The sequence below is a fragment of the Typha angustifolia genome, chromosome 14 (genome assembly GCF_048772165.1).
Source record: "Typha angustifolia cultivar Huaian chromosome 14, ASM4877216v1, whole genome shotgun sequence".
Taxonomy (NCBI): Eukaryota; Viridiplantae; Streptophyta; class Magnoliopsida; order Poales; family Typhaceae; genus Typha; species Typha angustifolia.
In genome coordinates, this window is record NC_133252.1 from 7208646 (window position 1) to 7230708 (window position 22063).

General features: G+C 35.6%; 1 protein-coding gene across 2 annotated transcripts in view; it reads right to left on the reverse strand.

Moving 5' to 3' along the window:
• LOC140776294 (branched-chain-amino-acid aminotransferase-like protein 2) overlaps window positions 1–22063 on the reverse strand; it is a 42065-nt gene that overhangs the window by 13995 nt on the left and 6007 nt on the right. Inside the window, exons 1-11 of one of the 2 annotated variants that reach the window (XM_073119956.1) lie at window positions 21213–21714; window positions 18141–18233; window positions 16644–16781; window positions 15648–15706; window positions 6955–7057; window positions 6133–6318; window positions 5947–6047; window positions 5697–5751; window positions 5424–5510; window positions 5228–5279; window positions 78–163 (exon numbers count right to left, since the gene is read on the reverse strand). In XM_073119956.1, the coding sequence (XP_072976057.1) occupies window positions 78–163; window positions 5228–5279; window positions 5424–5510; window positions 5697–5751; window positions 5947–6047; window positions 6133–6318; window positions 6955–7057; window positions 15648–15706; window positions 16644–16781; window positions 18141–18233; window positions 21213–21302 (1050 nt within the window). In that variant the 5' untranslated portion in view covers window positions 21303–21714. Of the gene's footprint in view, window positions 1–77; window positions 164–5227; window positions 5280–5423; window positions 5511–5696; window positions 5752–5946; window positions 6048–6132; window positions 6319–6954; window positions 7058–15647; window positions 15707–16643; window positions 16782–18140; window positions 18234–21212; window positions 21715–22063 lie in introns of those variants that run through there. The other variant, XM_073119955.1, reaches the window with a different exon arrangement.

The following is a 22063-nucleotide window of genomic DNA, read 5'->3' on the forward strand; positions in this document are numbered from 1 at the left end:
GACTTTCACAGAAATAATTAACTACATCAGAAATTTGACAAGAAAAAGAATAACAGGAAATATATTGTGGATCTTACATTTGGTGAATTACGACGTGTGGTAGCAGTAGCCAATTTTATACCGCCTGAGTTGTCATAAACCGGCGGTTTCCACTCAGCAAGCACTGTATTGTTGAAAGAAAGTTCATTGGACTCAGCTGTTATATATATATGGATGTTCCAAGGCCCGTTGAGATGAGCAAGACTTTCAAAATTGTTAAAGCTCTTAGATTAAACAAGATGAGAAAGGAAAAATATGAGCAGTACATGCGAAATTTATTATCATATGGTAGGGGAAAGATTGGAAACAGACAGGAAAACTTCCAATCCAGCCACTTTACCATCAAATGAAGAACCCATGTTCTCAGCTTAGAGATAGAAAGAGAGCAGTAAGAATTAGACTAGGATCTCCAAAGATGTCTTTCATGTTTATTCCTCACCCAACAAGATAATAGTCCATAAACCTGAATCTGAGCCTTTATCTTCATGTTTATGGCATCAATGTTCTTGATTTCTGAGTCACCTTTATTGGTTCTGGCAACAGTAAAAACTTCAGCAGAATCCAGCAGAGATGCAATTTCATAACAGTGCTGACTCAATGAAGCAACGGAGGAAGAATTCTTTTTTTTATTTGATAGAGCAAGACTGACTGCAGTAGGAAGATGCAGAAGGCTGTAGTGCAAGAGAAGGCAGCCAAAAGGGAAGAACAGAGGGAGTACAGAAGAGTAGTATGCTATAGAAAAGATAGAAGTGTGGAGAACTCAAGTTGTATCATATTGGACACTATCGAATACAATACTTGTCAGATGCTTTACAGATACATGTCGGATAGTCGGATACTTCCTTTATGTATCTGATTTTTTCTAAATAAAAATAGAAAAGTGGATACTCTCGGATACTTTCAGTATACTTATATATCTTTGAAAGTCCAAAGGAAAGTCAAATTGGATGTTTTCTACTAGGTCAAGAAGGTTCTCTTTGCAGAAAAACTGATCCTAGATCTTATTTTATGTGCACTACGAATTTTGAATTTTAAGGGAAACAATATTCGGAATTCATGCCACAGATGTTAAATCAACTCATGCTTTTTAAATCAATGTTCTTTGCTCTTAATCCAAGTATTCAATAATTTATTATAAATGATTATCTTTGTCAATGAATAAGTTAAAGGAGCTTAGCCACTATCAGAAGTTATAATAATACAATCTTAATTCAATGTAATATAAGCATACCCAAATATTCTTTTTTTTTGTTATGTAGAGATATACACCCCACATATCTTTGGTGTATCATCACATCCTTGTCGTAAGTTTACAGAATCCGTATATCTGTATCTTATCATATCCAAATTTCATATCCGTATATGGTGACTTTGTATAAATAGGGCCAATGCCCCTTTATCATTCAATGAGAAATACATTCACCAAAATCCTCTCTTCTCCTCTCTCTTCTCTCCAAACCTATTCTAGGTTTGGATTTTCTATTGTTACATGGTATTAAAGCCTCCCGATCATTAGGAACATTTCTTAAGATTGGATCTCTCCTTCTCCAACAATCTATCTCTATCTCTTTGGATTTTTTTTTTCTTTCCTTCACCCTCTTCGAGCTCAACAGTTGCCGCAGCAGCCTCTCCCTCTCGCTTCGCCATCCTGTCTGCAGTAGCCACCATCGCTATAGCAGCAGCCACCGCCACTGCAGCAGCAGCAACAGTCAGCCACAGCTGTGCTTCTCCCTTGGCACGAGCTCCTCTCCTCACCATCACCACAGTCGCAGTCTCTTCCAGCAGCACTGTTTTCAGCGAGCGCCCACCAAGTGTTCGACGAAAGTTAGAGTCCACAACTCTCTTTTTCTGCACAGCAACCAAGTGTTTGACGGAAGTTCACTTGTCCTCAGCTCTTTCATTCAGCAGCACTATTCAAAGTTTTCGCTCACCAGGTGTTTGACAAAAGTTTACTGTGTCAAATGCAGCAGCAGCATAGTAACAGAATTGGTTTCTAGCATGTGGGCATAATGTTCGACAAAATGTCAATGTGTCGAGCTCTTATTCTTTAGCAGTTCTATTTTCAGCAATTGCTCACCAAATATTCGACGAAAGTCCACTATGTCGAGCCCGTAAGTTTTCTGCAGACTTGTCCAAATTTGACATCTATTTGGTAGCGTGTCAAGGTTAACACCACTGTTCACCGGGTGTTTAACGAAGGCCTAAGTCAAAAAAATTTTGAAACACCCTCAAAGTGTTTGATAGGTTGTCTCTTCTAATGACACTCCTTGTGTTTTGGTCAGTCGTGAGAGCCTTAGCTTCACTGGTGCCTCTATTTGTGCCTCTGCTTTCTCTGGTATGACAAAATCTTGGATTTTTTATTCTAGCGCCTCATATTATATGACTAGTGACTCGTCCATTTTCACTAGTCTCACTCCTACCCCCACCGATCTTCCTCATGTTCATACTACTGATGGGACTCATTACCCCATCTCTTACATTGGTTACATCACCCCGACCACGGATCCTACTAGTCGTCTTACTTTATTTGATGTTTGGCTTGTTCCTAGTCTTACAATGAGCCTTATTTCTATTACTCAGCTTTCTAACTTTGGTTACACTGTGTCCTTCTCTTCTACTTCGTATGTTGTGCAGGACACGTCAACAGGCTAGAGGATTGGGACCGGTAGTCGAATTCATGGGCTCTACTATCTAAACCAGCTTCATCTTCCTCCACCTAGTTCCAATGTTTGTCCTGTCACTCCCCTATCTCCTTAAGACCTGTGGCATTGGCATTTAGGTCATGTATCGTGTAAGAACCAGAAAAAAAATATTTAGGCGTTGAGAGAGGAGGGTGCATGTGCTCTGCACGTGCAGCCCCCTCCCCTCTCCCTCTCCGGCACGCGACGAGGCGTAACAGAATCGGCCGAAACCAAATCTAATTCAGATTTCGTTCTTTGCCCTATAAATTTAAACCCTAATTCTCTCTCTCTCCTCAAATCCCCCCCAAGCCTCCTTTTACCTTTCCTTCTTCTTCTTCTCCTTTGTTTCCTTCTTCCTTACCGTCGGAATCGCGACGTGGGTTCGGCCCGTCGAAGCATCGCCGGAGTAAATAGGGACCATCACACTCCTTCCTAGTGAGCCCTCTCTTATCCCTCTAGTTTAATTTCAGTTTAATAAAGAAAATTAGAAATACCTAATTTGGGGGGATTTCGGCTTCGCCGGCAACTCACGTCGGCCAGCAACTTCGGGCTGTTGTTGCTCGTGCTCAAGAGCTCCAAGCCGTTGACCTTGCGCCATGGTTGCCTTCTAAGAGAACCCTCGCGGCTTCAGTCGTCGTCGGCTTCGGAGTCGGCCATCTGTGGTGGGTTCTCCTCCACCTCATGAGGACGACGAAGTAGAGAGAGAGAGAGAGAGAGCCGGTCGTGAACCGTCGCCGGTAGGGTCACCGGCGGCCACTCTCTCCCTCGATCCTTCTCTTCCTCGCGTCGATCATGGGACGAAAGGGATTTGGTTGGGCTCAAGTTTAACCCGAGCCAACCCTTTTATTACGAATTTGTGGTTCGGGTTCAGGTTTGGATTTCGGATCCAAAGACCCGACCCGAACCACTTATTTGGTTGGGCTACGGGTCAGCCCGTAGCCTAACCCATTATTTTGGTTGGGCCTTGGCCCAGCCCGATTGGTTTCATTTTTGGATTGGGCCGGGCTAGCAGTAGCCTAGCCTAATCCAATGGGTAATTTAACCCATTTTAGTTTTTTTTAGATTTTTTTAAATTTTAGAAATATTGATATTATTAAAATTAAAAATTTTATTATTATTTATTATTAAAGGTGGTGATTTTTAGTACGTGAACTAGACATTTGAGATTTTGATTGTCTTACCTAGACTCGTGTGAGTTCACTCACATATTTATTTATTTTTTTCTATTATATTTTGTACCTTGTCAAACCATGAAATTTTCTAAGTGCAAATTTATTTATTTCATCCTTACGTGCAAATTTAATTGTTACATTTTCTGTGTGTATTTAATCATTATACTCAGTGCATCGCCATACCTTATACAAATATTAAATTTTTGTGAAAAAAAATGAGACCAGTATTGGTATAACTTAGAGAACAGTCCCAGTATAAATCGCGTGCAATATTCCGTGATAACTCAAGTCTATCTGAAAGTCCAAGAGAAAGTTCTAAATCAAATCACTGCGGTGACTTTCTTGGGTGACTCTGGTGAGGTTAGGGAACAGTCCTAGATATGTAGAGATATACACCCCACATATCTTTGGTGTATCATCACATCCTTGTCGTAGGTTTACAGAATCCGTATATCTATATCTTATCATATCCAAATTTCATATCCATATATGGTGACTTTGTATAAATAGGCCCAATGCCCATTTATCATTCAATGAGAAATACATTCACTAAAACCTCTCCTCTTCTCCTCTCTTCTCTCCAAACCTATTCTAGGTTTGGATCTTCTATTGTTACATAAACTAACGATGGTCGTACCATTGGCACACATTTAACATATTTTTAATAAAAAATTTAGGATATTTAAAAATATTTTAGGGTTTTTAGTATGTTAATCTTTAATTTTTAGTTTTAATATAGATATCAAAATCTACATTATAGTGTTTATTTTTAGATTATTTTTGTAAATGATCTATTTTATTAAAAATAAAGCAATAGTTAAATATAAATACTATTCAGCACATAATATGATTGAATACAATCATTAAAACTAGTATTAATGATTGAATACTCCATAATATAATTATGTTTAACACTTCATGGGAACTTTAGAGGCATTTAAAAGAGTTAATGGATGAAAATAAGAAAAGACAAAAAGAAATAAAATTAGAAGACAAAACATGAGTTAATTATTTGATTTGATTGAAAATTAAAGAATGACAAGAAAATTAGACATGAGTTGTCATTTCTAAAATGACTAAAGTTGATGATGATTGATGAAAATAACTAAAAAAGATGTCATATCATATTTGTTAAGAAAATAACTAAAGTTGATTTAATGATAAATTGATGAGAAATTTGGCATAGAAACCGGCTCAACCATCCTTAGTATAAATCAGCTCAATAGTACACTTAGCATGTTCGGAAAGTAAGGGAAAAACAAAATCTCTACCTAAGTGGCACAATCAAAAGTGCACATCATAAAACGCTACAAGAAAGAAATGATAAATTGATACCTATCAAAGTACATCCATATAGATTGAATGCTGGACTCATCCCGGACGTAACCTAGAAAGGGGAATGAATTGAGTTAGTTGAAAAATTAAAAGCCTTAAAGGATAAAGATACTAATATTATGTGAAACAGTTTTATGCCTAAAAACATAACCATCACTAGTAGCTTAATATTTTTTATCTGCAAGAAATAGACTACCTTTTTTCCACGTGTAAGAGTGAGTCTGATGTGAGCATTATCAAACATTCCATTGGAAATGAGAGTTTTGAAGATGGCCTCCTTAATCTGAGCTTTGATTGAAAAAAAAAGGAAGAAGGAAAAACACAAAACTCAGCAAAGTTAGAACTCCAATTTTTTGAGCCAAAGTACCGTTTAGTTACAATCATAAATTGTAATATCCATATTACAGCATGTTTCTGGTCAAGGTTTAGAGTAACATTAAAAATATAAAGCAGTGAATTTTAGGAGTACCGCTTCACGATTTGGAACATTGTTGAAGGCCAAAGCTTTGGCAGAATCAGACAATCTGTTATGACGAAAAAAAGAAAGCCAATTAAATCTAGAACATATCAATAGGGTGGAACTGACTTGTAGCAGGTGGAGGAAGAAAAAAGCTAACAAAAAAACGTAAGAACACATTAAAAGTGACAACTGAAAAGCATATTCAGTGTGACATACAAGTGTACTTTTCTCATCTTATAAAAAGTTAGGAACAACACACCTATCTAAATGCTCATCAAGCTTAAAAATTTTTCTACTATACACACGGAGCCCCTCCCACACTGCATCACCCCCTTGTACAACTGAATCAAAAACTGAAACCTTCACAGCATTATGGTTAGACTAATATTGAAGAAAAAATAAATTTGAATACAAGGTTTGTCAATAGTAGTCATTTGTCATATACCCTTGCACTATCACGAGGTAAGAGCTCATCATCAACCCAAACAAGAATTTTCTCATTGTCTGGGACAGGAAGACCAGGAAGAGGTAAAGAAGGTTGCAAAGATGTTGTTTTTCTAGTTTGACGTTTAAGCAGGTTGTAGAAAGGCATGCTCTGCTCTAGCAAGTCAAATAGGCCAGATGGAAATATCTGCAAAAGAGTGCAAGATAATTTCTCATGTCAATACTAGCTTGGAAACAAAAAGACACATATGAAAGGGCAATGAAAGAATGAAAAACGTATTTGACAATACAAACTTAATATAACATGTTCACTAGAATGGAAATATAAACCAAGGCTGGCGAAGATTTAATAGTTCTGGGATCATCAAGTGGGCTGACGTCTATATTACCTGTTAAACTTCACATTAGTCATCCAAAATTTTGAAAAGAATAATCACTAATCTATTGTGACTCTATACCACAGGAAAAAAAGAGAAAAAAGAAGAGTTTACTTCGAGAACAAATTAAATCTGTTTTTCAATCTTGTTTGCACATTAATAAAATGAACAGTATCAAAACATAACGTAATATTCTCTTCGGGAAGCTGTCCCATCAATTATTGGTCATATAAAAGAGTAATAAATAAGTTGCCATCTCATAAAAAATGATGTGATTTTATCTAGAACAACACAACTAAAATATCTAAATAAATAAATAAGTAGATAAAATTGTTTTAAAGATTTCTGCTTAGCGCAACAGACAACAGGGGCCAACTCTAGCACCATAGAATGAATCTAGTATATTCATAAAACAAAACATAATTGTGTAATCAAGATACTCTTACCAAGGGATAAGAACGACATTTTGAGAAACCTGTTGACTTGTGCACACTTCCATACCACCAGGGAGCCCATATTCCATCAAACTGTTTTGGACCAGCTTCCCACCTGACAACAATTCCATGTAAATTATATAAAGTTATAAATATACTTAAAGTGAGTAAATATGACACTACATCAACAAAAAGAAAATCTTTAGATTTGAGAAACATAAGTTTTCTTTATCTTTAAGGTTGATTACTAGAAAAGTGAGGAAGCATGATGCTACATTGACAAAAAGGAAAAAAGAAAATCTTTAGAATCGATAAATTGTGAAAAGCAAAGCATTATTGTGTACGAGAAGGATTTAAGTATCAATTGGCACAGCCCATTGCCATACTCAATTGAAATTTTGGCCCAAACCCAAGTGCCCAACTAAGTTTTGACTAAGTTGGCCATGAGAGACACCAAGGTAATTTGGAGAGACCTATTTATCTACTGCTGAACTGCTGCTGCAGTGATAATAGTAAAGCAAATTGCAGCAATTTTTGTTGGCTTTAGAGAGAGCAAGTCACCTTCTTGCAGCCCTCTCTGACCCAAGAAATGACCTTGCTACTAGATTGGACCAATGGGACCATGCCTTAATCACAAATTGCAAGAAAGAGAGGAGCTCACTCCGCCTTCAGTGTGTGCATATTTCTGGGCAGCAGATCAGGAAGGCAAGCAATTTGTCTTAAGCCCTCCACCACTCATTTTTATACTTGTTATACTTGTAGTTGTGTCCCCTTTGCCTCTATATAAAGCGCTAGCCCCTCCACATGTAATGCATGTATATTGAAAATTTTGAAATTATTATAATAAAAGTGTCTTTACAATTCCTGCAGCCTCTCTTCTCTTCTCTAACAAACTCTAATTGGGAGAAGGCTCGTCCTACCTTGTGAAGAAGATAGGGTGCTGCACAGACTCACAGGCCACAAAAGCCTAAGTCCGTGACAAGTGGTATTAGAACCTGCGGTGATTTGCTAGGAATGTCGTCCTCCGAAGTTGCCATTATCAACAATTTGGCATTGCACCTAAAATGAGTACTTCAATCACAGCAAGGAAGGAGCCTACAATGGATTTTCTACCGTTGGAGGATCGCTTGTTCACAATAGAGGATTGATGTGTGCCCCTATATGATGCCATGTTATTATTGGAGAACCTTCACATCGGCTTTGAAAAGAATATGCGAGTTGTGTAGGAAAGTGTCCAAGATGCCATGAGTGCTTTCGAAGATCAATTCTATGAGATTAGGGTGGAGCTTGCTCGATGAACAGATGAAAGAGTTGCTGAAACCAAGGATGGATGTGCCGACCGGCACCGTGCCGGCGGCATACTGACACGTGGCACAAGGGTGCCGCACGGCACCCCTCCTAATGCATCATCGATCGCCGCCCGCTTCGTGCCCTAGCCCCCGACAGAAAAGAGAGATCGAGACAGAGAGATTGAGAGAGAGAGAGGGTTAAAAACTTAAATTGCGAGTTCGGATCTCTCTCTCTCTCTCTCTCTATCTCTCTTCTCTCTCGGGGGCTAGGGCACGAAGCGACGGCCACGGCGAGCGGCGGGCGGCGATCGGTGAGCAATGGCGACGACAACAACGACTACAATGACAAAGGTGACTATTCCTTACCTCTTTCTCTCATTCTCTTACGGCACGACCGGCAAGTGCCACGGCATGTGTCATGCCGGCCGGTGGTCTACACGGTCCGTGCCTGTGGCACGACCATCGTTGGCTGAAACAACCAACTTAGAAAAGTTGGAGACCAAGGTTGACGAGATTGACGATCTCAAGACCAAGATTGCTCTCCTTGAGAGGGTTGTCAAAAGTGGAGGTGTGCCTGCGAGGGACACCCAGGTCATGCGTCCGTAAACCTCGTTATTTCAAAGGCATGTGTGATGCCAAGGAAGTTGAGAACTTTCTATGGAATGTAGAGTGCTACCTCAAGGCCATGCGGTTTGAGGACGAAGACGAGAAGGTCCAAACAACATCCATATACTTCACCGACAATGCTATATTGTGGCATTGGCGATCAAGAAGGATCTTTGCCAAATCAATTCTTAGACACCTCTTTTTCGAGATCTCCAAAGCTCTCACACTTGTCAAGCTTGCTCCACAACATCATTAGTGTGCTTGAAGTGATCACCTTTTTTCAGAATATTCCTGATACTACTCCTAGTAGGTTGGCATAATATTCTTCTTATTGCCTTAATCATCTGATAATCCACTGAATGAAGAGCTTGAATATCAAACACCTCTTCATCAGGAAGAACAGCAAGCTGCCAATTACTGTCAGAATCCCCTCTGTCCACCTCTTCTTCCACAACATTCTCCATACCTTCAAATTTAACCTTCTTCTCCACTTCCAACATCTTCTCCCAAGTTCTAATTTCCATCAAGATAGACCTCTCTTGCCAGACCCTCTCAATCATAGTCACATTCTCTAAATCTTCTTTTGAGACCTCAGTGTTAACTTCACTTCTTGATGTGGGCATTATCTTCAATTTGACCAAAATAGAATTGCTTGAGTCCAATTTTGGTCTAATTTGTTGATTTTTAACTCAAATAATCAATTGAATTAGTCAATTGATAGATATGGTAACCTATATGCGGGGGATGTCCGCATTGAGTTACTACCTAAATTGGGTTAGTCAATTTAGGTAAGACTTAATCAATTAGGATCCTATTAAGAAATAAATTCCTATTAAAATCTCAATTGATAATTATGGTAAGCTTATATGTGGGGGATGTCCACATTGATTTATTACCTAAATTGGGTTAGTCAATTTAGGTAAAATGATCAATTAGAGTCCTATTAGGAAATAAGTTCCTATTAGAATCAGCTAGAATTAAAGTTATTAACCTATTTAAGGATTATTGCATGAGAAACAAGGACAAGTTGGAATAAAAATTATTTGAAATCTCTCGTTTTCTCTCCTGAAGTCTTCTCTCTCTCTCTCTCTCTCCCCCTTTCTCCTACTCTATCTTAAAATTCTTCTCTAATCTCTTCTTCTTCAATATCTACTTTTTCGTTGGTTACTGTTGCTGTCCAGAAGATTCCAGTAGTGAAAGAGAATCTTTGGGTGCCCAGACGTGAAGAGGACTTAGTTTCAAAGTAAAAGCACTACTATTCCATTTATTGGTAAACCTAAACTCTAAGGTCTTTCCTTACACCATATTTTAGGTCTTTCTACTATTAACGTACCTATTTGAGAGTTGAGGAAGCTACTGCCTTATCTGAGTAGTTTTCTCTCCTTCCATCTAGTAGTGATCATTTTAATCAATTAACTTCTTATCAGTATTGCTTACTATATTTTACTTTAGTTACTTGTTTGGGTCAATTGTTCTCCAAAACATTGCATTCATACTAGATTTGCATCACTTCTCTGGTCTTCCATGCAAGGTTCAACAACTTCCTTACTTTTAGAAGAAATCCCTTTTTTGGCAGGGAATTTCTGAGCACCATAGAGCTTCTGAGACCCGAAAACATAGGTCTTCTTATGAGAACAGGCCTCCAAAGGAGATTTCCCTAGGGTTTCCCATAAATTTCATTGATGTTTACATATAAAAGAGCTCAATTTCGTGATAGTTTGTCATGACCTGTATAGGTCCTACCAGATTATGTAAAGTATAGTATAATTGTGAATTTAGATATTCATATTTTAATATGCTTCTTTAGATGATAGTATGATTTATCTTTGGAATGGATTATCTTAAGTATAGTTTTATCTTTGTGTGACGGTTGTGTCCATTCTATCACGTTCGTTGAGCGTGCCGTGTGGGCGCGTGAGAGTGCATGTGGGCGTCGAAAGGAGCCATTACAATGCGCTCCTAAGAAGTCAGAACTAGCAATAGGGTCCTTCTCCACCTACATTTTCACTTCATATACTAAACCACCAATAGAAAGTTAGAAACCTTTAGTGTTTGAGAAAGTCTTTGGGCATCATGAGCATCACACGCAACCAAGCGATCTTTAGATTTGCAACTAACTAGAGTTCTATTATCAACCACATCCAAAACACCAAAAGAAGAAATGAATTGTGAAAACTTCTTAACTCACCTATATTGCAAAAGGAAACCAAAAGGACAAATTCAGACTAAATCCTTTCTTAGTCATAGCCCTCATTTCCCTATTCCATTGATAAAGGAAAATGAAGCAGTACCAAAAACCTTCTCTCCCAACCTCCTCCATTCTTTTAGCATTTGGAAACTCCACCCTTAGCCCCTAACACTCCTAGCCCTCCAATCAGTTTTCCATTTCCACATATTTCGCATCGCCATCTCAAGCGCTTTCACCAAGATCCAACGTTTGGAGATGGTTGCCACCATACACTTACCTAGGTTAACCTCACTGATGCAAGCCTCCTTTGAGGTCCTAAGCAAGATACAAGAAGATGTATCTTGTTGCAGATCCATACCGCTCACTCTCAGAGTATAACAGAAGAACGACCGATGACCTAGCTTTCTACAACTATATTCTTTTCAATTAAGTTGATAGTCTTTATTATTCTATTATAATGGATGCTATACAATCAGCAGAGCTTAGTGTTCACTCTTTTAGTTTAAATAATATTGCTACAAAAAATCTCGAGTCAAAGGTAGATAAGCTTCACAATTACATTAAAATATTTAAGATAAATTTGGTTGTACACTGTTGTATAATAGGTGGATTATATATAATAGGAAAAATATAATTAATTTCTAGGTGTACTCAGGCATTGAGATAGTATTTTTAAAGTTTGTGGATGTCACTACTTATTTCAAAAATACAAATTATATTTTTTTGGCAAATGGATGATGTAATAGAAAAAATAGGTGAAAAAAGGGTAGTCCAAGTTGTTATCTATAATGGAGCAAATTTTAAAGATGCTAGAAAATTACTTATGCTGAATAAACAATATTGGTATTGGATGACATATGCTGCACATTGTCTTAATATCATGTTGCGAAAACTAAAATTAACAAAGTGACATATAGAGGTCAAAAGTTGACAAACTTTATATATAAGCATGGCGGGATTCTTAATTTACTTAGGTAGATAATTAGTGATAGAGAGATCATCATACTTAGTCTCAAAAGGCATTGGAAAGCATCATATGAAACAAAAATGATATTATACATATGTTCACATTACAGAATGGTTTATAAAAATTAAAAAACATAAAGTGATTTAGACAAAACTTCGAATAGCATGGTTCTTGAAAATATATTTTGGAATAATATCACAATTGCCACTGCATTATTCAAGACTCTTCTTAAAATATTACGACTTATAGATAGTGACGACAAGTTTAAGATGAGTTTCTTGTATGACGCTATGGACATAACAAAACAGCTACATCAAGATATACGTATTGTTAGTAAGCATGTTTGTAATTTACTAATTCACTTTAATGTATAAGTATTTTTGAAGTTTGATTGCTTATAAATTTCATATTACAATATCCATAAGGTATTTCTTTAATCCAAGATTTCAATTCTCTGAAAAATCGCTAATGTTATCAAAAAGAGTAATCAATAGATTGGAGCTTGACATTCGTAAGCAAATCCTTTACTACAGAGAAACGAGTTATGATTCAAGTAAATAATTTTATTACTACTTGTTTTAAGTTTCAACCTAATCAATATCTTATAAAATACATGCAGTAATATATTTCAAGTTGAGAGATATAGATTGAGAGCTAGACAATTTAGTACTGCTAATTTGTTACAATTAGATATGAGGAGGCACCAAATTTAACATTAATCACAAAGAAAATCTTAAGTCAAACTATATCTTTATCGTAGTATGAAAGGAATTAGAGTACTCTCTCGTCGATTCACACCAAATTACATAACAAATTGGCAATTAAGAGATTGAAACCATTAGTGTTCTGCCATTATAGTATGAGATTGGGGAAGAGAAATTTAACAAAACAGAAAATAATCAGCTGATTAATTTAAATCATACTTTTGATGAAAAAGATCCTTTGACTCTACAAATCAAAGAAGTGGATGATAGATTATTAAATGATAGAGACAATCCTTGGTTCGACAAGGCATTATAGGAGTGAGAATAATGAGGGTAAATGCTAGTATGTGTTGTTCAATAGCAAGAAATAATAGAGCCAATAGTACTAGCGATAACCCTGATGATGAACCTAGTAAGATCGTCCCTTCTACATATAAAGATTGAAAACAAAAAATGAGAATGTACATATATTACAAGATATTGCTCCATATGACAATAATTCATCGACTATTCATTATTTAATGTCATCACAAGATTTATATGCTAGTTATTATCCTTCTTAAACATGACAAAAAAGGCATTCATTTGACATGACTAGTTTGATCCCATCAATCTTTGAAATATCAAACCCTAGGTATCAATATTTACAAACTTATGGTGATAATGATAATGACGACTATAAAAATTTTCTAGATCTAGCTCAAAATTATCATAGGTTTGAGTAAGTGAATATTTTTTTTTTCTAATTTAGGTTTTATATGTGAGTGATTATTGTTTTCTTATTTTTCTATCATTTTTCTAAATTTTAGAAATTTTTTTATACTTTTAAATAATGTTTAGAATCTTATATAATTAAAAAAATTCTAATACCAAATCGGTATATATGGCCAATGTACATTGTTTTTTTAGGTGGCCAATCCTGATACCCATATTTGGAATTTTGGTCTCTAATAGTTCTCCATGCTCCCTTACTAACCACCTCATATGCATAAGCAAGTATGCTAAGATCTCCATACTCAGTAACCCAAGCTACCTTAATAATATAATTCTATAGCCAAGGTGGATTCCAAATCCTGTCTACTAGCAGATCAATCCACAGCACAACAGGCACAACACCACCATGATTCTGCATGAATCCAAACATCAATGTTTCAAAACAACTGCAATACCACCCACTCACCTTACATGAAGCATCCCTAGGCCCCAGTTAGTCTCCTAAGGTACATGCCTTGGTTTTTCATCATGTTAGGATTTCGGTACATCATGAATTTCAACCTCAGTTTAGATTTACCAAATCTTGTGGATTTCTAATGGTTAATTTTAACTTTTATCTATTAATTGTATAATTTTTGTTTTTGTTTTGCATAACCACCTTGATTTCTGATTCTTCCTATTGTCTAAGGCTCTAAGCATTTGCCTAATGGCTAGCCCTAGGTGCTTATCCTTCTACAGTTCTACCTATGGCTTATTGTAGCTTTAAATTGAGCTAGCATCTAAGTGAGTGATTGAGATGTCCTACTCTCTCCTGGTTCTCAATGATATATCTGCGTCAAAGCCTCATATGCTAGTAAAATTTTCAACTGACCATAAGGCTAGCAGTTTACATTTTAGTTTAAACAATGTGAAGGTAGACAAGTTGCTTGCACTCACTCAATATTGTGGGTTTGTAACAAGATATGACTAGCATGATATAAAATGAAAGAATCCTTCATATGGCACCCACTGAGGCTATCCTGGAGTTGAACAGGTTGATTTGTGAATCCCCACCTATTCAACACTTCTCTCCAAAGTTTGTGGAGCTTGGAAAAAGATTCCAAGATCAAAAGCACCCTTCATGAGGCACTTTTATGACAAGGCACAGGAGATGAACATCATCTGCAGCACGATATGGATTGTGCAGCTTATCTATGTGAGTTTCCAGTACCATAGGTGGTACGAAAGACACCTAATTCATATAGGATTATATGGCATGATATCCATAATACACCAAAGTTTTTCCTCTTTATTTTTTTTTTTTAATGAGGAGGTCTATAGACTGAGACGCCCTAGTATTGGTGCCAACAACTTACTTCAAGAGAGGATGTTGATGAAGTAAATATAGCTTGCTGCTTCACCTTTAATTTCTCACTGTGTAATTTCATTCTTTGATTTTCTTCTGCATAGTGCCGATACTAAATCGTCTTTCTAATACATACTTCTGGTTTATACCAATCGCTTAGACAACTGTACAGGACATACCTTAACGTACAATGTACTCAATAAACAGAAGAAGCAACAGCCCTGCTTATGAAATGTCAAATGATAGATTAGTCATTCTGGGCCTCTATCTTGGTCACCTGCCATACATGTAGCCAGATAAAATAAAACACAGAATGAAGACAACTTAAATTGTTCCATTACTTTGATTCCTGTAGTGCAGATTCATGCGATTAAATAAATGAGTAACTTGCTAACTCCAATTCTCTAGCCTAAATTATTCAGTTCAAGCACTTTAAATATTGACTCAAGGAGACAAAAAATATGAATCCTGAACAAAGCTAAACAGGTTTCTCTGTGCTAGCAGATGCACCTTTCATGCTAATCATAATGAAACCGTAAAATCATTTAGAAATGTAAATACTGTGTTCCATGGATTATATTAAGCCCCCAAAACATTAAAAAAAGAAATCTGAATTACAAGCATACAAGCTATGCTTCTATTAAACTAACTGTTCACTAACTAAAGCATTAATGCCTAAAAAGTAATGCTCAAATCCTGAACAGAGCTAACCAAGTTTCCCTGTGCTAGCAGATGCACTTTCCATGATAATCATAATGAAACCATAAAATCGTTTAGAAATGATAAATAGTTAAATACTATATTCTGTTTATTATATTAAGCCTCCAAAACAATTAAAAATGAAATCTGAAATACAAGCTATGCTTCTTTTTTAAACTAATTGTTCACTAACTTGAGCATTGATGCCTGAAAGGGAATACTCAAATCCTGACAAAGTCCACGCAAAACAGCCTGCACAGGAATGCAAATGTAATGAGAAATAGACAACAAGGAAATCTGAAAATTTAGGAACTCTAGTCCCAGTTGTTAAGACTAACAACCAACCTGGAAATCTCACTGTTAATTGTTAGTGTAATAGTTTGTAATGGCAAATTCATGGACACAACAAAACACTAGTATTTATGTTGTACAATCTAGGGTTTAATGTATAATCAAGTCACACTATTTATCGAAAACTTGTCTATGCGAAGAAATCGAAGAACAAAGACCAAAAGAGCAAAATTTAGCAATACACAAAACTCAATTCGAACTGAGCTTTGGTTGATGCAAATTGTGGCACACTTCAGCCCAGAATACTAAAGGTATATAAGTTTGGTGCGAACCAAGATAGGTCCGTTCAAACCGATGGCACAAGACAGCAAAAGAAACATCTAAAATTCTTTCAAACTTAGAGATTCCTTTGGTGGATTTTCCTAGTATGAAGTATTTGTATTTCCTAGTCACAAGATCATCTCCAAACAGATTTCTATCATAAGATTAGGATCTATTATATTATTTTTTTTGCAATTGGTTGAATATATGTTACTATGAGCTCCCAAAAGTTCCCACTGGATCTGAAGCCTTTTGCTATATTTATACCTTGTACATACAGTTTTGCAGTTCTACAAGAAATAGGAAACTTTACTAAAGGTAGAATAGGAAGATATCATAGCTGTGAGGCATTCTGGACATGACTCAATACTTATAGGCTTATAGCCACTTTCCATTAAGTTGGAATTGATTTCACCATATAATGTCTAAGGTATAATAATATGTTGTTCTTGATCTAAGTTGTCATGACGTCAATATCATAGGTAGGAAACTAAAAATAAAAATAAAATTAAAATTAAAAAAACAGATTTTAGTATATAATCATTTAGCAGCAATGTCAGGTGGAAATAAAACTTACCTCAGGATGATTTTGCAAATCCTCTGCATCTATTATAGGTGGAGCATTTCCAAGCTCACATAGTTCACTATATATGGAGACAAGGCCTGCCAAACCCAGCTCTAGAAAAGATAATGGTGCAACCTTGTCGAATGATGGCTGACAAGATATATGGAAACCATGATTCAATAAGCAACCAGGAGAACAAGTAGAAGTAATACGTATTGAAAGAGAAGAAATTTTTAAAACAGTACAATCGAATTTAGTCTGAACAAAAAAAAAAAGTTTCCGCATAAAAATGTATTGAGAGGAAAAGAAAATGGTGCAATCTTGTCAAACGATAGCTGACAAGATATTTGCAAACCATGATTCAGTAACTAACAAAGAGCTCAAGTAGGAGTAATATGTATTGACAGGAAAGAAAGCTTCAAAGAGTACAATACTACAATCCAATATTCTCCAAATGATAAAATAAATTTGCACATTTATGATGTTTTTTTACAAAGGAAGTTGCAATCTAAAAGAAAGGAAACAATATCAGATATAGGCGAAGCTTCACAAGTTAGGAAGTGTAACAACGACCAGCAACTATGTATCCATGGCCAAAGGGGAAGAGGAAGCTTCTAATGCTGCTTTATGTCTCAAAAAGGATAGTTGATCAAACCGAAACCAACATGAAATGACATAGATCATCCATAACTACAACAATATACAAATACACAAGAATGTACGTGGATTTTGTATCTTCACTAGTAATAAATATTCTCTTAATATCTAACAATGTGATCATATGAAGCTTTTGATTCTAAGAGTTAATATGCTTAATAAGCACTCACCGATTGTATAGTAAGCCAGCCAATTTAATAGCATGGAGTGTAACTAGATCTTCAAATGTGTTCATTTATGTTCTGATTCTAAATAAATCTGTAATTATAAAGTTCACTCATCAAGAAAACAAATATCAGAGACTAACTTAATTGCCTATAGCTAATGACAGTTAGAACTTAGATCTATAATTAGATTCTTCATTCTTCGATATGATAATTAACTTGATAAAATCAAATTGATCATGATTAACAGATCAAAGGAAAAGGTGCCTAAGTGAAGTATTACTACCAAAATATTTTGCGACATAAGTACAAGACAAGCATAGCACTATTTTACAATAAGCACTTAGGAAGAAGCAAAATAACAACAAAAGAAAAGGAGAAGATTAGCTCAGGCAAAGGATGGAATAGTATTCATTTCATTCTAGCAAAAGAATCTTTAAAAGAGAAATGGCTATCCTATGATAAAAAGGAAAAGAACAAATCTAATATAAGCACAATGAGAGAGCAATAACTTTACAACAAAGACAGGAAGAAATCCTTGAAAACTAAGATTTCATATTTAATGTGTTTGCTTACCACTAACAGACAACATTACCATCAATGAAGAAGAGTAAATTTACAGAGAAAAAGACCTAAGAGCTACATAAATGATATTCTACATTGAAAAATAATAACATTGTATGCATACCAAGATATTAAGAGGATTCCTTATCAGTATGAAGTGCTTTCCTTTCTTCATTAAATCACTTGTCAAGTTAGGAAGACATTGTTTAGCCATGTGCTACACATAGGGAAAATAGGACAAGAAAATTAGAGCTTCCATGTAGACAAGATTAGGATAAGAGTTACAAAAGAGTAAATCATCCAATACTAGTAAAACAGGTTCAGAAATTGCACATTCATATGAACACAGTGAAGTACATGTAAGTTTCAAGAACTCATATTATATCAGTTATCTAAGAGAAACATAACCTACTAGCATTGAGTATGCAACATTAGCTGATAAGACAATCTTATATCTTGATCACGAACTTAAAGAACCTGAATTCAAGTAGGAAAAGTGTTTTCTTTTCCCACAAAATAAATTGGTGAAGTCAATGGCGTGAATACTAATCCAACCAGGTATAATTCAGGATAGAAATGAAACATAGGCTAGCTAGTAGGAACAAAAACAGTAATACTTGCCACTAGAAAGGGTTCCTCAATGCATGAGAAATCTACAAGTGTATGATCTAGGGAGGGACAATATATGCAGCTTTACTGAGTTTTTGACTATTTTAAGTCTGCTGCTATTTTTTTCGTTAATGATTCACTTCAAAACTAGGTGTGTTTTGCCACGTCAGCAAAACTACTATATTGGAAGTGACTTTCAAATATAAGTCATTTTCCAAGTCAACCAACAACTTATAAGAAAATTTGAAAATTATTAAGTAAATTGTTAAGTCTTGGGAGAAAAATTTTCACATAAGTCGCTTTTTGATGCAGTGATTTCTATTTGAAAGTCGTTGAACTGGAATTTATGTGGAAATTTCTCTCCTAAGACTTAGCAATTTATTTAGATATTTTCAAATTTTCATATAAGTAGCTAAACTGAAAAACGACTTATATTTAGAAGCCGTCATCCCGTTCAACAGTTTTGCTGACATGGTAAAATGCATCTCGTTTCGCATTTAAGTTTTGAATTGTAACTGTTTCATGACTTTCATTAAGTCAGTGTGAACAAAATTGGACAACTTTCTTACTGATCCATACAAAACCTCAAAAGAGACTCATGATGGAGAAATTGGAAAAGCTAGTATTTTATCATTAAAATATTTGACTCAAAGAAAGGAGAGAACAAAGTGATAACCTCATTGATCCGGATTATGTATTTGATGATGAAGATCAACTGATGCCTTAAGGCAAGCTAGATAGAGGATAGAGTTCTCGATGATAGAGATAATTCATAGTTGGTTAACATCCTACAACTACAAGAGGCAAAAGCAAGGGTAGGGCCAAGCCATTCTAGAACTGAGAATACAAGTACGATGTCAATGACAATGACAATAATGACATTGCAAAAGCTATCCTATCAACATATAATCATGTTGCATCACAGGAGAGGTCGATTAGATACGGAGGAGATCAACCTAGACCTACTTATCTTAGTAGGGAGTGAGAAAGTCAAGGAGGTGATATATATGGTGCACATGGACAATATTAGGGTTTTTGTGCTCCCAATGATTCTTCGTGTCATATCTACTCGGAAGGGTCGAGGCATAGTTATAGTTATAGAGATTATGGTGGTATTCAATCTAATGAGTGGGATGCTTATCAAGAGCATCAATAAATTGCTTCTTCCTACGACGTGGAAGGATTGACAAGATAGATATTTTGTGTTTGGTCCTCATCATCAATATTATTTCATCGACGTGATAAGAATGACAATGAGGATAGCAACGGCCACTAAAATTTAAACATAATCCTCAACGAAGTTCCATCCATTGGTAGTGATTATTGATTTGTTTCTTCACAATATGAGTAGTAGATTTTTTTTGTGGTTTGCCTTAATTTCTGTAATTTCTAAAACTTAGTGCTATTTTCCTTAATTTTCTGTTATTTTTTAGAATTTCCTAGAGTTTTCATTATTTTTATTATTTAAAAAAGGTTGAAACTTGAAAAATCTATTCTTTAATCCTAAACTTCAAAACAAACCAAAACTTTAAGAAGTTCCATCTTTTTCTAGGGATTGACACTAAAATCGAAACTTTGAACCAGTGTATTGAAAGGCAATCATAGGTGGCGAGCGGTCATTCTACCGCCTAGTACCAAGGCAGAAGGTGTATGTCAAGAGAGACTAAAATAAGTATATATGATATATAATAAATATTAGAGTTAAATATATTTTATCATTTGCACTTATACCCAAAATGACTTTACCCTCTACCCCCCTATATTTTAAAAAGTCTCAAACCAGTATCTGTACTTATGATTAAAGTGAGACCATTAGTTTTATTAAATTTAACTGAACAACACTAAAATGACCAAAATATCTCTATCGTGTTTTTTAGACAAAACATGCATATTTTTGAGATAATGTCGCTAATAACCAAATTAGTCATGGTGCTCAATTAAATTTGACAGAAAAATTAACAATTTTAATCATAAGACAATGACTGGTTTGAGTCCTTTTAAAGTATAGGAGAGTAAAATAATTTTGGACATAAATACAAAGTAATATAATGTGTTTAACCCTAAATATTAATATAGTACATTATATGTATATAAAAATTTTATTAGTGCAATTTATAACCATAATTTTAATTTTTTAAGAAAAGATCACAATTCAGAAATATGTCTACATATGTGTGTGTGTGTGCGTGCATATTTTATTAAATATATCTAATGCATGGTGCATGACGGCTATGATTAGTTAGAGACAATGAAACACGGATACGGCAATATAACAAATCTTAAAAAAGATATGATACAGACACAGCTAGAATACGACAATAAATAAATTAATAAATAATATATATATGTAAAATTATAAATATCAACCTATATATATACATGTCAATCACTAACTCACAATGATTAAATCACTAAATAAAACTATTTATAATTTAAATTTTACTCACTGCTATGCTGTAGTGCTATATAAAAATTAAAATTAAAAAAAAAATACACCCACCCACTAATCAAAATAAGAACCCACCTACCCCCCCACACACACACCTACCCACTCCTTCTCAACTCAGCCACACAGAGAGAGAGATACCTCAGTGGGAGGGGGACCTCGTCGAGAGCGTCGTTGATGGAGGAAGAGCTCATCAGGAGCATTGTCAAGGGAGGAGATCGTCGAGAGCATTGTCGAGGAAGAAGGAGCTCATTGGCATTGAGGTAGGTTGTGATTTGGGTTTTTTTGGTTTTTAGGGTTTGAGTTTTGAGAGCTTGTCCACGACGTATCCATTATTTTTTTAACTATTGGATACTCGACGACATATCCGACACGTGTCGATGGGGTGTCCGTGTCCCCGGCATGTCGAAACATGGCCACGGCATCCATTTTTCCATGTCAGCGCTTTGGAGGTTAGAGGGAGGAAAGATTGGGTGAGTGGGGCATGTGGTAGCTAGTGAGAGAGAGAGAGAGAAGAAGAATAAGGAGAAGGAGCTAGCCGCCGCCGTTGCCTACTGCTCATCGTGCAACCTAACCACCAAACCATTGTCACGTACTCCCTTTGCGAGTGGCTGATGCCCTGCCCCGCTAAGATGATCTAGCCACTTTCAAAGGCATTGCTTCAAACCATATTATTATAGATAACAAAAACAAATAGGTAACAACAAAATGTAAATTTTAAGAACATCGACAATAAGGCAACAATATAGCATTTTTTACGAAACAAAATTCTACGGGGACTTACTTTTTAGTGAAATTTACATACATGAGTATTATTTTATTATTTAATAAGCATGATAGATGTAAAACTTAGTTGATGTTAATGAAGTTTTACATTAACATTTTGAATACTTTAAATATTGTTCAATTTTTTTTCTTATCTACGTGACTTGATAGCTTTGTCCCCTTTCGCCTAAAATTTTGGGTAGGTTGAAGAAGAAGATTGAGAAAGA